At 41.1% G+C, this 16000-nt stretch overlaps 1 protein-coding gene and 1 non-coding gene across 9 annotated transcripts in view; both read right to left on the bottom strand.

Moving 5' to 3' along the window:
• Positions 1 to 3309: 3309 nt before the first annotated feature.
• On the bottom strand, positions 3310 to 3416 carry LOC116646185. Its single transcript, XR_004302082.1, has one exon. It is a non-coding gene; the product is annotated as a U6 spliceosomal RNA (small nuclear RNA).
• Positions 3417 to 8499: 5083 nt separating this feature from the next.
• ZNF157 (zinc finger protein 157) overlaps positions 8500 to 16000 on the bottom strand; it is a 40223-nt gene continuing 32722 nt past the window's right edge. For 4 of the 8 annotated variants that reach the window (XM_032426605.1, XM_032426606.1, XM_032426612.1 and 1 more), the window contains 3 exons: positions 12669 to 12795; positions 12282 to 12377; positions 8500 to 11324 (listed from right to left, as the gene is read on the bottom strand). In XM_032426605.1, coding sequence (XP_032282496.1) covers positions 10102 to 11324; positions 12282 to 12377; positions 12669 to 12795 — 1446 coding nt within the window. In that variant the 3' untranslated portion in view covers positions 8500 to 10101. Of the gene's footprint in view, positions 11325 to 12281; positions 12463 to 12668; positions 12936 to 16000 lie in introns of those variants that run through there. The other 4 variants (XM_032426611.1, XM_032426610.1, XM_032426608.1 and 1 more) reach the window with 3 other exon arrangements.

The following is a 16000-nucleotide window of genomic DNA, read 5'->3' as shown; positions in this document are numbered from 1 at the left end:
GGCATAAGAGGACATCAGAGAAACTGAAAGTATGAGAAACATTTGGCACATCCTAATTGGCTTTGAAGACAAACAGGCCCATGTGGTGAGGCATGCAAGTGGCCTCTAAAAGCAGGGAACAGGGTGCCTGGGTGGCTCAGTCGGTTAAGCGACTGCCTTCAGCTCAGGTCATGATCCTGGAGTCCCGGGATCGAGTCCCGCGTCGGGCTCCCTGCTCAGCAGGGAGTCTGCTTCTCTCTCTGACTTTCCCCCTCTCATGTGCTCTCTCTCTCTCTCTCATTCTCGCTCTCTCAAATAAATAAATAAATAAAATCTTTAAAAAATATATTAAAAAATAAATAAAAGCAGGGAACAACCCCTGGCTGAGCAAAGAAATGGGAACCTCAGTATTACAACTGCAAGAAATTGAATTCTGCCAATAACCTGAGTAAGGTTGGAAATGGATTTTTCCTGTGAGCCTCCAGGTAAGAGTTCAGTGTGGTCAATTTTGGTTTTGTGAGACCGTTAAACAGAGAATTCAGCCAAGCTCTCGTGAACTTTGGACCTACAGAACTGTGAGGTAATACATGGATGTTGTTTTGCTGCTAAGTTTGTGGAAATTTGTTACACAGCAATAGGAAACTAATAAAGTATTTGCCAGTTGGGTATTTATGAAAGAGGGGATATGCCATAAAGAAAGGGGACTTTTCTTTTTTTTTTTTTTTAAAGATTTTATTTATTTATTTGACAGAGAGAGACATAGCGAGAGAGGGAACACAAGCAGGAGGAGTAGGAGAGGGAGAAGCAGGCTTCCCCGCGGAGCAGGGAGCCCGATGTGGGGCTCGATCCCAGGGTCCTGGGATCACGACCTGAGCCGAAGGCAGACGCTTAACGACTGAGCCACCCAGGCACCCCAAGAGAGGGGACTTTTCAAGGTAATTATTTGCCAACGGCTTGGGGATTTGTCATCTGTAATCTTGCCAATAGTTGAGATTTATAAACATGAGGATTTGTCTACAATGGGGACTGCATAAAGGGGAACTAACTGTTATGGGTTGAATTGTGTCCTCCAAAAAGGTACAGTGAAGCCCTAACTCCCCAGTACCTTAGAATGTGGCCTTACTTGGAAATAGTAACAGGAACATTATCACTTGGGGGGATGGTTGTCCTCAGAAGTCTTTGAAAACATTGGTATTTGCCAGTATAGGTATTTACACACTAGAAATTAGTGTATGAGCATCATTATCAGAAAAAAGACATTACAAATGAGCATTTTAATATTTGTAATGTTTTGGGGAAAGACCAATCAAAATCATGAGTTAAATTAAAAGTGCCAGCGTGCTTGAAATTATTATTCCCAGTATTATACATTATTTCTAATATTATAAATTATCATTCCTAATAAAACATTATTTGCAATATTATAAGTAATTTACTAGGATTCATCACTACTAAGTTATAAATTATGTTTACTGTTACTACTCATAATAATAAGTAATACTTGGGGCGCCTGGGTGGCTCAGTGGTTGGGCGTCTGCCTTCAGCTCAGGTCATGATCTCAGGGTCCTGGGATCGAGCCCCGCATCGGGCTCCCTGCTCAGCGGGAAGCCTGCTTCTCCCTCTCCCACTCCCCCTGCTTGTGTTCCTGCTCTCGCTGTGTCTTTCTCTGTCAAATAAATAGATAAAATCTTAAAAAAAAATTAGTAATACAGAGAGCTGACTAGGTGCCTGGCATTGTTTTAAGCACTTTATATATATGACTTCATTTAATATTCACACTGTTCCTATGAGTTAGGCATTATTTTTAATACCCATTTTACAGATGTAAAAACTAAGGCATAGAGAGATAATATGATTTCCCCAAGGACACACAGCTAGGACAAGGAAAAGGTAGGCTTTTTTAGTCAAAATTGTAAGCAGACACTAATTAAAATTTTTTTCTTTAAAAAAATTACAAGGACTGAAATTTTAAAATACTGACCTAGTTAAAATCTTTTTTATTTTTATAATATTTTTTCTTTTAAAACATTATTGAGGTGTAATTCACATACAATAAAATTTATCCATTTAATGTGACAATTAAATTTAGTATATTCACAAAGTTGCACAACCATCACAATAGAATTTTAGAATATCTTCATCATCCCAAAGAAGATACCCTGTACCCATTAGCAGTCTACTCTCCATTGCTCCCACCTCCTCCCACCCCAGCCATAGACAACCACTAATCTACTTTCTGTCTCCACAGTTTTGCCTATTCTGGACATTTCATATAAATGGAGTCATACAATATGTGGTCTTTTGTGACTGGCTTCTTTCAAGTAATATTTTCAAACTTCATGCATGTTGTAGCAGTATCAGTACATCATTCAGTTTGATTAATGAAGAATATTCCGTTGTATGGATATACCATATTTTGATTATCCATTCATCCATCAAAGGACATTTATGTTGTTTCCACTTTGGGGTGATTATGAATAATGCTGCCGTGAACATTTGTGTATAAGTTTTTATATGGACAGGTTTTCATTTCTCTTGCGTGGATACCCAGGATTGAAATTCCTGAATCATATGGTAACTCTGTTTAACATTTTTGAGAAACTTTCAAACTGTTTTCTAAAATGGCTGCACCATATTATGTTCCACCAGCAATGTAAAATGGGTTCAATTTTTCCACATCCTCACCAACACTTGTTGTCTATACTTTTTTTTTCCAGCCATACTAGTAGGTGTGAAGTGCTATCTCATTGTGGTATTTTTTTTCATTGTGGTTTTGATCTCCATTTCCCTGATGCCTAATGATGTTGAGCAGTTTTTCATGTGCTTAGGCCATTTCTATATCTCATTTGGAGAAATGTCTATTCAGATCCTTTGCCCATTTTTAAGTTGGGTTATTTATGTTTTTATTATTGAGTCATAAGAGTTCTTTATATATTCTAGATAAAGGATATGTGATTTGTAAATGCTTTCTCCCACTCTGTGGGTTAACTTTTTACTTTCTTGACAGTATTATTTGTAGAACAAAAGTTGTTAATTTTGATGAAATCCAATTTATCTGTTTGTTTTGTAGTGTGTGCTTTTGATGTTGTATCTAAGAAACCATTAAGGGACAAGATTTTAATACAGATTTGGCTCCAGCATTTGTGTTCTCCATTACACTACATTACCTGTCTAGAAATTAAATCACTGTTACTAATATTACACATGAAGTTATTATTATGTGTTTTATGTTTTTTTTATTATGTTAATCACCATACATCATTAGTTTTTGATGTAGCGTTCCATGATTCATTGTTTGCGTATAACACCCAGTTCTCCACGCAGTAAGTGAAAAATATGGAATGCTTCACGAATTTGTGTGTCATCCTTGCGCAGGGGCCATGCTAATCTTCTCTGTATCATTCCAATTTTAGTATATGTGCTGCCGAAGCGAGCACTGTGTTTTGTGTTTTGACCTGAAAAAATACATCCATCAATCATCCTCCAACCCTAGCACAGACTTCAGAAGGATTCTGGGTAGGGACTGCGAGGCCCATTTTTTAGGGAGAAGTATTGGGACTCAGTGGAGGGAAGGGCCGGCCCCCAGGCCACCCATTGAACTGGACCCCCCCCTTGCTGTACACTTCACAGGGCTGTCACCCCCACGTGCTTCCTCTCAGCCATCAGTCTCTCCCAAGCAGATTCACACCCAGACACATGGAATGCTGGGGTGGAGGGTAACTCACTTTACTCACTTTGGTGGATTTTCTAGAAGGGTAACAGGAGGAAATGTAGTGACCCCAGGACTACAGATAGCCTGCCAGGAGCCACACAAGGACTCTGAAGTAGGAAGCCTCTCTGTAAGGTATGCTTCTCCAGGCAGCCACAACTAAAGGGAACTACCTGGAAGGCAGGTGCTCCCTCTACAGCCTGAAACTCCTTGCTGTTTAATACCCCCAGCCACATCCAGTGTATACAAAAGTCCTTGGTGTTGAGAAACAGTTGGATAAACAAGAAAATAAGCAGGTGTGAACATATCTAGGATTGAGGTAACAACTGGGAGAGTAAGGTAAATTATTCTAGGCACTGGGGAAAAACCAGAAGCAGCAGGAACAGTCTGTGGTTCCAGACAATAGCCAGGGCTGAGGAAATATTCCAGGACACTAGAAAACAGCTATAGGGACAGGAAACAGTCACTGCAGTGATGTGAAACAGTCAGAGACTATCAAACAGCCAAAGGGACAGAACAGTCCTTAGAGTTAGAGGATAGCCATAGAAACTCTAGAACGGCCAAATGGAAGTCATTCCTAAATGTTATGCAATAGCCAGAAATACCTAGGAGACAGCCAGAGAGATAAGGGAACAGGCTCCGGCTGAAGGAATAGCCAGAGAAACAAGGAAACAGCTGGAGGGACAAGGGGACAGTGTCTGGACCTGAGGAACAGCAGGATCATCAAACATCTGGAGACACCACAAAATAGTCCTTGTATTTGGAAGATAATCAAAGGGACTGCAGAACAGCCAGGGCAACAGGGGATAGACCCTAAGGATCAGACCACAGCAAAAAAAAAAAAAAAAAAAGACCAAGGAATAAGCTCTGAAGTACAAGGAACAGGAAAATAAAATAGCAGTCTGAGGGACTGGGGAACCACCAGAGCCCAAGGAAAAATTGCAAGGACTGAAACAATAGCCAACAAACCAACATATGGAGATCAGGGAATAATGGCTGGTCCTAATATAGGGTCATCAGAAACTATGGGGAGTAATCACAGCGATCAAAGACACTATACTTATGACTAGTGGGAATTCAACAGACAGTCACGGGAACTAATATAATGCCAGCAGGCATAGCTAGGGGGGACTACTGGGAGTCAAAGACACTGTACTGGTGGCTAATACAGGATCATCTGAACCATGAAGGGCTCTAATGTAGGGTAGGCTCTAATGAGTTCCAGGCATTATGATGAGGTCCATACCAATACACAGTACTAGGGAATAATGAGGGACCAGCATCCAGCATCCACAGGGATGGGGGTAGCAAATGAACTGATGCTGAGATAGAGACAAAACCACTTTAGTGGTGGTTAATGGCTAATCAGCAGAGTGACTAAGGGCTAAGGGCTGATTTTTTTTATGATCAAAAACACTGTATTTGTGACCAATATTGGTAGACAGTGATGACACTAATACAGGGTCAGCAACAGATGCCATGACTGAGAAGCATGAGGCAAAGATTAATGAACAGTCAGTGTTGAGGCTAATATGGTATTAGCATACACAGTGATGAACTCTAATGTATGGTCAACATGCATTCTGCCGGGGCATCATTGCATTCTGGCGCTCTATTAGTGGCTAATGAGGGATCAGCAGGAACAGTGATGAGGCTTCATGCAGTCACAAGCACCCTGATTGGAACTTAGGAGGGTCAAAGACACTGTAGTTATGGCTAAAGGGTGATCAGCAAAGTGGGGCTAATGTGGAAACAGCAGATACTGTACTGGAAGCTCATGGACGTTAGTCTGAGCTCTTGTGGCTAGCTGGGGATCAGCAGACAGCGGGATGGTAGCTAAGGAGGATCCGCAAATACATTGCTGGGGCCTCATGGGTGTCAAAGAAACTACTATTGGCTAATGGAGGATCAACAGACACCACGATAGGGGCTAATGTGGAGTCGGCAGACTCTACTGAGGCTTCAACTGGTCAAAGACACAATATCAGTGGTTAAAGGGAGGAGATTTAGCAGAAACAATGATTCGGCTACTGTAAAGACAAAAAACATGGTGATGCATCCTCAAGGAGTTCATACTCTGCCAGTGGCTAATAAATCAAAAGACACTTTGGGTGCCTGGGTGGCACAGTTGGTTAAGCTTGACTCAGTTTTGGCTCAGCTAGTGATCTCAGGATCATGAGATTGAGCCCCGTGTCAGGCTCCATGCTCAGCACAGTCTGCTTAAGATTCTCTCTCCCTCCCCTCTCCCCACTGAGCTCACGCTCTCCCTCTCTAATAAATAAATAGACCTTTAAAAATCAATCAATAAGGGACACCTAGGTGGCTCAGTTGGTTAAGCGTCTGTCTTCTGCTCGGGTCATGATCCCAGGACCCTGGGATAGAGCTCCATGTCAGGCTCTTTGCTCAGCAGGGAGCCTGCTTCTCCCTGTCCTTCTGCCTGCCGTTCCCCCTGCTTGTGTGCTCTCTTTGTCAAACAAATGAATAAAATCTTTTTTAAAAATCAATCAATCAATCAATCAAAAGACACTGGTGTATGCTCAGCAGATACACTGATAGGCTATAGTGTAGGGTCAGAGGACACAGTGATGGGGGCTATTTTAAGCAGACACCACCGGGTCTCAAGGTTAAAAATCTTGAAGCTTGGTAAACAGGGGATCAAAAGACAGAGTGACAAGGTCATCTGAGTTCTGCAGATATTGTATTGGGGCTCAGAAGGATCAAATTCACCACACTGGTGGATAACTAGGGAACAGCAGATGGATACTGGTGCAATTGCACTATGCTGTAGGTTCATGGGGGGGGGGGTCAGACACTGACTATTGATGGTAATAAACACCACCATAATGATAGCATCCAATGTAGGATTAGCAGACACTGTGATTAGAACACATTGGGTTGAATATATTATATGGTAGCCAAGGTCAACAGACACTACATTAGGTCTAAAGGAAGGTGACAAGACACATTACTGTGAGTTAATGGGAGGTCAGCAGTCACCATGCTGAATATAAAGGAAGACAAAAAAAAAAAAACCATATTGAGTTAATGGAAGATCATCAGTGACGAAGCTAGAGGCTAAAGGGGTGAAAAGACACTCTGCTGTGAGCAAACAGGTCAGCAAAAATTGTAATGGCAGCTAAAAGGGGTGGTGAGACATGATGCTATGAGCTAATGGGGAGTCAGCAGACTTTGCTGGAGCAAAAGGTTGTGATAAGACAAGATATTTTGAGCTGATGGCAGGTCATTGTACAGACACTGTGCTCTAGGCTAATAGAAGTGAAAAGAAGTGCTGTAAATTAACGGGGTATTAGTAGACACCATGCTGACATATCCTGGGGGTAAAAACTACTGTGGTGGTGGCTAATGGAGGATCAAGAGGGATTGTGCTTAAGGTATTAGGAGTCAAATACACACAGTAGTGTTGGCAGTGAGGGATCACTACACAAGTAATGGTTACTAACTGAGGGTGAGTCCAACCCATCACGGGGCCTCAGTGAAGGTCATCTTCATGCAGCAAGGCCATTTCTAAAGCCTTGGGAGGACTAAGTCTCCCATTGCCAGTGTCTTTTATCTGATCTAGTGGTCAAGATTCCTGGTTTTCTCCCTGGAAGCCCACATCTGGCTCCTGGTGTGGGAACAGGTAACTTTTTTATTGTTGTTTTTAAATTTTAATTGAGATATAATTTATAGCAATAAAGTGCACAAATCTGAAATTTACCCATTTGATAACTTAATATGCATTTCAAACAAGATACAGAATCGTTCTATCACCCCAGGAAGTTCCCTCCTACCCTTAGGAGTTAATCCCCATTGATTAACAACCACCAATCTGCTTTCTGTCACTACAGATTACTTCTTTTTATGTTTGACATTTTCCATAATAATAATAATAATAATAATAATAACATTAAAACATAAAATTGAAAATTTTTAAATGGATGAGCTGAAGATTAAAAGAATCAGTAAGATAACACCTTGATAAATGTAATTAATACTCAGTAAATGAGGGTGAGGGCATGCTGTTTAAAAAATGCATAAAGTGTAATATATACATTCAAGTGTATGCTGTATTTGGGGGCATCTGATGATTAATTCAAATATCCTGGGTCTTCTATTTATTATGAAACATCCAGAAAACAAAACAAAAACATGTATTTAATTTAGCATCAATTTACTATAGCATGATGCTACCAAATACTAACGGTAAAGGATTCACTTTTGAGGATCAAAATGGTGCATTAGAAAACATTCTCAGGGTGCCTGGCTGGTTCAGTCAGTAGAGCATGTGACTCTTGACCTTGAGGTCATGAGTTCAAGCCCGATGGTGGGCCTAGAGCTTACTTAAAAAAATAAATAAATAAAAAGAGCTTTAAAAATAAAACATTCTCAAAGTTGAGAAGTTTGTCACTAAACCTTTTAAAGGGTATTTTTCAGGCAAAGAAGAAAATGATCCTGGATGGAATGCAGAAAGGAATGAAGAGCAACCAAGGTGGTAAACGTGTGTAAAATGAAATGAACATATAAAAAATGTTTTCGGGGGATATATAAGTGTGTATCTGTGTGTGTATGCGCATGTATGTATATATATTATTATATATATACACATATATATATTACATATAAATATTTATATAAACCCCATAATACATCATTATATTTTGAAATATATATGTACATATTATAGGTATATGAGCGAAGTTTCTATTAAAAATTAGCTTTAAAATTAGCTTTTTTGGAGAAAACCATAAAATACTATTGAAGGTCAAAAAGGTGAGTTAAAAAATAAAATATAGACAAACCATATTCATGGATACAATGGCTTAAAGCCATTTTACACCTTTCAGACTGGCAACAATTTGAAAGACTGATAATAAGTCCTGGCGAATACATGGGAAAATGTAAACTTCATCTCAAACTGCTCATGAGAGTATAAATTAGTACAACCTAGAGGGAAGAAATCCAATTATTTAACAAAGTTGAAAAACTTCTGTATCAATCTGAAGAACCCAGCTAGGGGACAGAAACGTTACCAGTTATTTTAGTGAAAAGAACTTATTATAAAGAATTTTTAACTAGTCACAGAATTATTAACCATGTAACTGAAAAGACAGAAAGAGAACATTAAAATTATCATGGAGGTAGCAACTGCAAGAAGCAGCTGGGCTAAGGTTAACCAGGGAAGAAACTGGAATTATTAAACATTGAAAAGGTGGAGGAGTAGTGTCATGTGGGTGGGACTCATACCTCTAAGGAGGTGGCACTGCCAGCCGCTGCTAGTGTCTCTGAGGGGGTGGGTGGGGTACCGTAGGCTGTTCTGTGGGTGCTGGAAATCTGTAACCTGGATCAAACTACTACCACCCTGAGGAAGTGCTGCTGGCCAAGGGAAGAAGCAACACCGGGCTGACACTCAGATGAACAGGGAGCTAACAGGAAGGGAAAAAAAGGAGCAGGTCCCTTCTACCTTCCTTACCCCCAAAGTTTATATTTAGTGTTTCTTATTGGCAAGGCCCAACAGGAAGCAGATGGCAAGACAGAAACATGTTTTGTAGAGTCACAGCCCAAGCATGACAAAGCACAGTGTAGAAGGGGCGCGTTGGAGCTAGGGTACAACAGCTTAACAACTTAAACACTGCCTACACTCTATGACCCATCAGTTCCACTTGGAGATTTAGACACCAAACACAGAAACGATACAAATGTCTTGCACCAGGGGAATGGAGAGAGAAATGAATGAACCAGACCTATACTTGTCAACATGGATAGACCTTGGAAAGGTAACATTGCATGAAAAAAGCAAGCTGCAGAACTTTCAACACCATGTAATACCATTTATGTAAAGTTTTTAAAAGCAACAGAGTATTATATACTGTACAATTCACACTATACACACAAAGACTTTCAGGATAGATGAAAAATTCTCAATGTTGAAAGGAAAACCTTAACTTTACAGGAAAGAATAGGAGAACATTATCACCTTGAACCTGATAATATTCGAACATAAAACCTCAGCAGAAGACTTAACAAAATTAAATAACCAGGCACAGTCCATGAGGAGATATCTGTAACACACATGACTGAAAAAGATTTTTAAATTCTCATATATTAAAAAACAAACATGACACTTAAACCAAGAAGTAAAAAATAAGCAGCCCATTATAAACAATGAGCAAAGGATATAGAACAGTCAGTGAAGAGAAGAAAAAACCCAAATGGCAACCAACAGGTAAGAAGCTACTCCACCTCACCATTAATTAGGGAAATCCAAATGAAATGAAAACAACAATGAGCTTATCCCCTAACGGGAATCAGGATGTATTTTCACACCAGTGTAGGAGCCAAATTGTTACAGGTGTACTCTGTGTGCGTGGTGACCAGATGACCCAGAGGGCTTGATCAAATGGTGATGGAAGTCTTCACAAAGAAGCTTTCTCCACAGTACAAGGCAAGGGCCGGCCTATGTGAGTTCTCTGATGTTCTGTGAGGTGTGCTTTCCGGCAAAAGGCTTTCCCACATTCTTGACATTCAAAGGGTCTCTCTCCTGTGTGAATTCGCTGATGTTCAATGAGGCGTACTTTGACATAGAAGGCATTTCCGCATTCACTACATTCATAGGGTTTCTCTCCTGTGTGAGTTCTCTGGTGTTGACAAAGGGATTTCTTCATACTGAAGATTTTTCCACATTCACCACATTCATAGGGTTTCTCTCCGGAATGCATTCTCTGATGTTCAATGAGGCGTGCTTTCACATAAAAGGCATTACCGCATTTATTACATTCGTAAGGTTTCTCTCCTGTGTGAATTCGCTGATGTATCCCAAGAGATGAGTGTACCCTGAAAGATTTCCCACATTCATTGCATTGATAGGGTTTTTCACCTGTGTGAGTTCTCTGATGATTATTGAGAGTCATTTTCATTCTGAAGAACTTCCCACATTCATCACATTTATAGGGTTTCTCACCTGTGTGAATTCTTTGATGTTGATTTAGGGATTTCTTTGCACGGAAGTTTTTCCCACAGTCACCACATTCATATGGTTTCTCCCCTGTGTGAGTTCTCTGGTGTTGGGTAAGGGATATCTTAACTCGAAATGTTTTTCCACATTCACTACATTCATAGGGCTTCTCTCCTGTGTGAGTTCTCTGATGAATCATGAGGGTTGCCTTCTCAGAAAAGGTTTTCCCACATTCAGTACATTCATAGGGTCTCTCTCCTGTGTGTGTTCTCTGATGCAGAATGAGTTGTGACTTCCTGCCAAAAGATTTCCTACATTCATTACATTCAAAGGGTTTCTCCCCTGTGTGAGTTTTCTGATGAGCAATGAGGTATGATCTTGCACTAAAGGTCTTTGCACATTCACCACATTTATAAGGTCTCTCCCCTGTGTGTATTCTCAGATGTTCAATAAGATTTGATTTCCTGCAGTAAGTTTTCCCACATTCATGACATCCAAAGTTTTTTACTCCCGTGTGTGTTCTTTTATGTCCAACAAAGCCTGTTTTCTTGTAGAAGACTTTCCCATATCCATTATATTCAACAGCTTGATCCAAAGTTTGAATCCTCTGATGCCGAAGGTCATTATCATGCCTGACGGCATTACCCCCAACAGAACTGTTGCCACACAGCACTGAGAGAGATCCTTTAAAAACAAACCAGATCACTTTCACTTAAAACTCAACAATGGCTTCCCTTGTTACAGTGTCAAATTAAAGTGCTTAACAAAGCCTATAAACCATAGTCTATAAAAAAGCACTTAACATAGCCTAAAAAACTCTACATAATTTGGCCCCTAGCTAACTCTCTTGATATTGCCTCTTACCACTCTCACCACCCACCATTAAGCTACACGGCCTCTTTGCTATTTTTAGGATATATCACTCAGGCCAGGCCTGACACGTACTATTCTCTCTACCCAGAATATTCAAAATCTACATGGTTCTGTCTCTCTCACATCACTGATGTTGGAGCACTAATGTTAACCTCACCAAAAAGTCTTCCCTGAGCACATTCTCTACAAGCACACAACCATCATTATCTATCTTACTTATCTTGCACTGATTTCCTTTTTACCACCAAACATTGTGTATTTGTTTCTGGTCTCTTTCCCTCATCAGACTGCAAGCTCCAGGAGAACAGAGATACTAGTTTATTCACTGCTGGACCCCTACACTTCGAATATGACCAGATTAGAGCTGATACTCATTTAAGATTTGGTGGAACACTGAATGAATGAATGAGTGAATGCCTGACAACAGAAGGCATCCAAGGCAATGGAGGGAAGGAAGGCAATTTAGAATACTAAAGAGAGACAGACCAGCTAAGAATGTCTTACTTAGATGAGGCAGGCAGGGATAGATAAGAGTGGTAGATAACTACAGAAATCAAAATAAAATAGGACAGAGTACTTAAGTGTGAGCAAAATAATGGCATGTGTGATTTAGGTATGAAGTGTGCAGACCTTATGTAACCTCCAGTCATTTTCAAAGAGCAAGGGCCTCTATAAAGAGATTACTGAAGAACACTGCCCAAAGTGTTTTGACCTGAATTTCTGGGCTCTTATTTCCCGTTTCTGTATGTCTGGTTATTGCACACTCACCTGGGTATCCATGGCCTGAGGATTCCTCCTCTAATATCCACAGCTCTTCTCCTCGCTCCAACTTGAAGATCATCTCTGGTTTGGCCACGCAGAGGCCTGTTAATGGGAAATGGCACAGGACATGGGCCAAGTTGTCTGAGCTTAGGGCCTCTGATGGAGGAGGAAGGTGCATCTTCATGAGCTGCACAAGGAAGGGGGCCCATTTAAACCTTTCATTGGGGGAAGTGACAACACACACACTCTTCCTGGTGCCCCAAACTGATCAATCACCTGTGACCCTTGAATCTAGAACTAAAGTATCATTAAAGTCTACAAAGGCTGCACACATTACAGTAACCAAGAAAGGAAACACATGCTACCAGGAGTTACATGGACAATAATCCTCACCCACAGATGCCAGGTTGCTGTAGTTCTCCAACATCACATCCTTGTGCATGGTCCTCTGGGCAGGGTCCAGTCTGTGCCATTCCTGTCGGGTAAAATCCACAGCCACGTCCTCAAATGACACAGATCCCTGCAACAACAATCTGCAATGATCAGAATGGGACACACGGAGAAGATGTGTGGAAACTAATTTTTCTCCACAGAGCACTATTAAGAGTTAACCAGGAGCCACACTGGTGACCTGACTCTGTGTCTTGCTTGATATTATACTTTGTTGGGGGGAAAATCCAAAACAGCCCTGCTTTGTGTTAATTTATCAATCCATGAAGAAAAGACTATTGACTACTGAGTTAACACTATGTACCTGGACCTGTCTCAGTTGTTGGTTAAACAAAAAGGAATAAGAGGCACCTGGGTGGCTCAGTCCATTGGGCATCTGCCTTCAGCTTGGGCCATGATCCCGGGGTCCTGGGATCAAGCCCCATATCGGGCTCCCTGCTCAGTGGGGAGTCTGCTTCTCCCTCTCCCTCTACCCCTCCCCCAGCTCGTGCTCTCTCTCAAATAAATAAATAAAATCTTAAAAAAAAAACAAAACAAGAAAACAAAAAGGAGTAAGATGGAGTGCTTGGGGACGCATGGGTGGCTCAGTCGGTGAAGCGTCTGCCTTCGGCTCAGGTCATGAGCCCGGGGTCCTGGGATCGAGTACCGCATCGGGCTCCCTGCTCAGCGGGGAGCCTGCTTCTCCCTCTGCCTGCCACTCCCCCTGCCTGTGCTTGCTCTCTCTCTCTCTGACAAATAAATAAAATCTTTAAAAAAAAATAAAAGATGGAGTGCCTGTTCTCAAAGAGCTCATGCCCCAATAAAGAGACCTGTATATAAACACATTCTTGCAATGAGGTGTTACGGGAGCTGTGCCAGACGTGTGTGCAAGGTGCAATGGGCTTTCACAAGGGATGCAATGGGACTCCACTTTGTGTTATCAGGTTCAACTTCACTTGGGGAGATAGAGCTTTGAATCCTTAAACAAGAATATAATTGCCCTCAAAAAATATGGGGCAATAGCATAAGAAAAGGCAGGAAAACATGAAATACACACGGTGAGTTATGGAACCACAGATGACAGGATGACAGAAAAACAGCACTTCAGGCTACGACAAAATAAAGGGCTGTAGAGACATTCAGGGGCCGGAGAGTGGAGGGATTTTCGACTCTTTTTTTCTCCAGATCATCAGTCTCTAAGACTGACTCCTTACACCATCAGAATATTTTCTGACCTTCCCACAATATATTTATATTTATAAATTATACAGAAGTACTGTCAAGTGGGGGAAAAGCACAGACTATTAACTCCCCCCAAAAATGGCGTGAGCAGATGGGTTGAGGCTGGTGCCGTATATTGAGATCAGCAAAACAAGAGAGATACTAGGTTGGCAGAAGGGGAAATTAAAATAGATCTTGGACCTCAGCTGGAGTGTTTATGACACATACTGATAGACATCCAGCTGGCAGGTGGATATATGATTCTGAAGCTCAGAAGAGAAGGCTAGGATAGGCCAAGGATTGGGAGGCAATAACACTTCAGTACTCGCTGAAGCCACCAGAATAAACTGGATGGTTAAGAAAAAACAAAGAGCTTGAGAGAAGCACCAAGTAAGTACTGAGTCAGCAGGGACACCAGAATTACATGAAGCTTGAAGGAGGAGGGTACTGTGGGACAGAGAAAATGGGTGAAATCCTGTTGTTTTTTTTTCATGCACTCCTGCCCCAAAGTGAGCCCCAGAGCCAAAGCTGCAACCTTGTAGCAGCAGACACCTCACACTCTAAGGAAGAGAAATCCTTTTCTTTGGCAAGGAGAATAGTGGTCTGAAGCACGTAGAAAGGATCCCCATTGCCTTTTCTCTAACCTCCCACCACTTGGCCCCAAGGGCAAATGCAGTTATAGAAAGTGAGTGCCAAAGTGGAGAGACTAAAGCCCTAACTGTCCAGCCAAAAGACCATGGAGGGGATCATGGGGGATCAGGACTGCGGGGGAGACTGCCCTAATAAAATAGCCTCAGAATACATGAACAAAACTCGGCCGCCTGGGTGACTCAGTCGTTAAGTGTCTGCCTTCGGCTCAGGTCATGATCCCAGGGTCCTGGGATCAAGCCCCGCATTGGGCTCCCTGCTCAGCGGGGAGCCTGCTTCTCCCTCTCCCCCTGCTTGTGTTCCCTCTCTCACTGTCTCTCTCTCTCTGTCAAATAAATAAATAAAATCTTTTAAAAAAAAAGAATACATGAACAAAACTGAAAGAACTAAAAGGAGAAATGGGCAAATCCACACTTATGGCTGCTTTCAACACTTCTCTTACTAATAAAAGTAACTAGTAGACAGAAAATCAACAGGAATATAGAAAAACTGAACACCACCAACCAACCAAATGACTTTGCAGAGCATTCCACTCAAAAATACAGAAATTAAGTTTCTTCAAGTACACATGGAACATTCACCATGCTAGAACAAAGCCGGCATCATAAAACAAACCTCAACATAATCAAAGGCCCGTTGGGTACCAAGGAAAATTGACCTGGAACAACCAACTCTGAGATATATCTTAATAAAACAATTAGAATTTAAAGACAAAGAAAATTTTCATCAGGGCCTCTAAGCAAAAAGATGAAATAACTTCCAAGACAAGAGAATTAAACTGGCATCAATTTCTCAAAAACAAAGCAACAGTAATACAGTATTTTCAAGAAAGTTATGGGAAAAAAGTACAAACAAAGGAGAGTCTATGCTTTATACTTGATACTCTTCAAGCATCAAGGCTATTAGAAGAACAGCGGAGTGTGCCAAAACACTTGTGCCCTTCCTAAGGAATTTAATAGAGCTGCACTGTCCAATTTGGTAGCCACTAGACACATGTGGCTAGTTAAATTTAAGTTTTGTTTAATTAAAATAGAATAACACAGAAAATTCAGTTTCTCAGTCACATCAGGCATATTTCCAGTGTTCAATAGCCACATGGGCCTAGTTACAGTCCTAGACAGCAGAGATACAGAACATGCTCATCACTGTAGGAAATTCTATTGGTCAGCACTATACCAAATGATGAGCTTCATCCAACCAAAACCAATGAATAGGAAAATTTTGGCAAAAGCCTAACAGTGAGCATTTCATATACTTATTGTAAAGCTAAGACTAAAACAAGGCTGAGGTCATGGGTTGAAGGATAATGTATAAATATCAAGTTGTTCTGACAAAGTAGAAAAACAACTAAAAATGGAAGGAGAATAGAAAGAAAAAGAGAAAAGATGAATAAGATCATTGACTGCTATATAGGTAAAGGTGAGAGA

This window comes from Phoca vitulina, unplaced genomic scaffold (assembly GCF_004348235.1).
Source record: "Phoca vitulina isolate PV1807 unplaced genomic scaffold, GSC_HSeal_1.0 scaffold35, whole genome shotgun sequence".
In the NCBI taxonomy this organism is placed as follows: domain Eukaryota; kingdom Metazoa; phylum Chordata; class Mammalia; order Carnivora; family Phocidae; genus Phoca; species Phoca vitulina.
The sequence above is the reverse complement of the archived record's forward strand: the minus strand, read 5'-3'. Positions and strand labels throughout refer to the sequence as shown.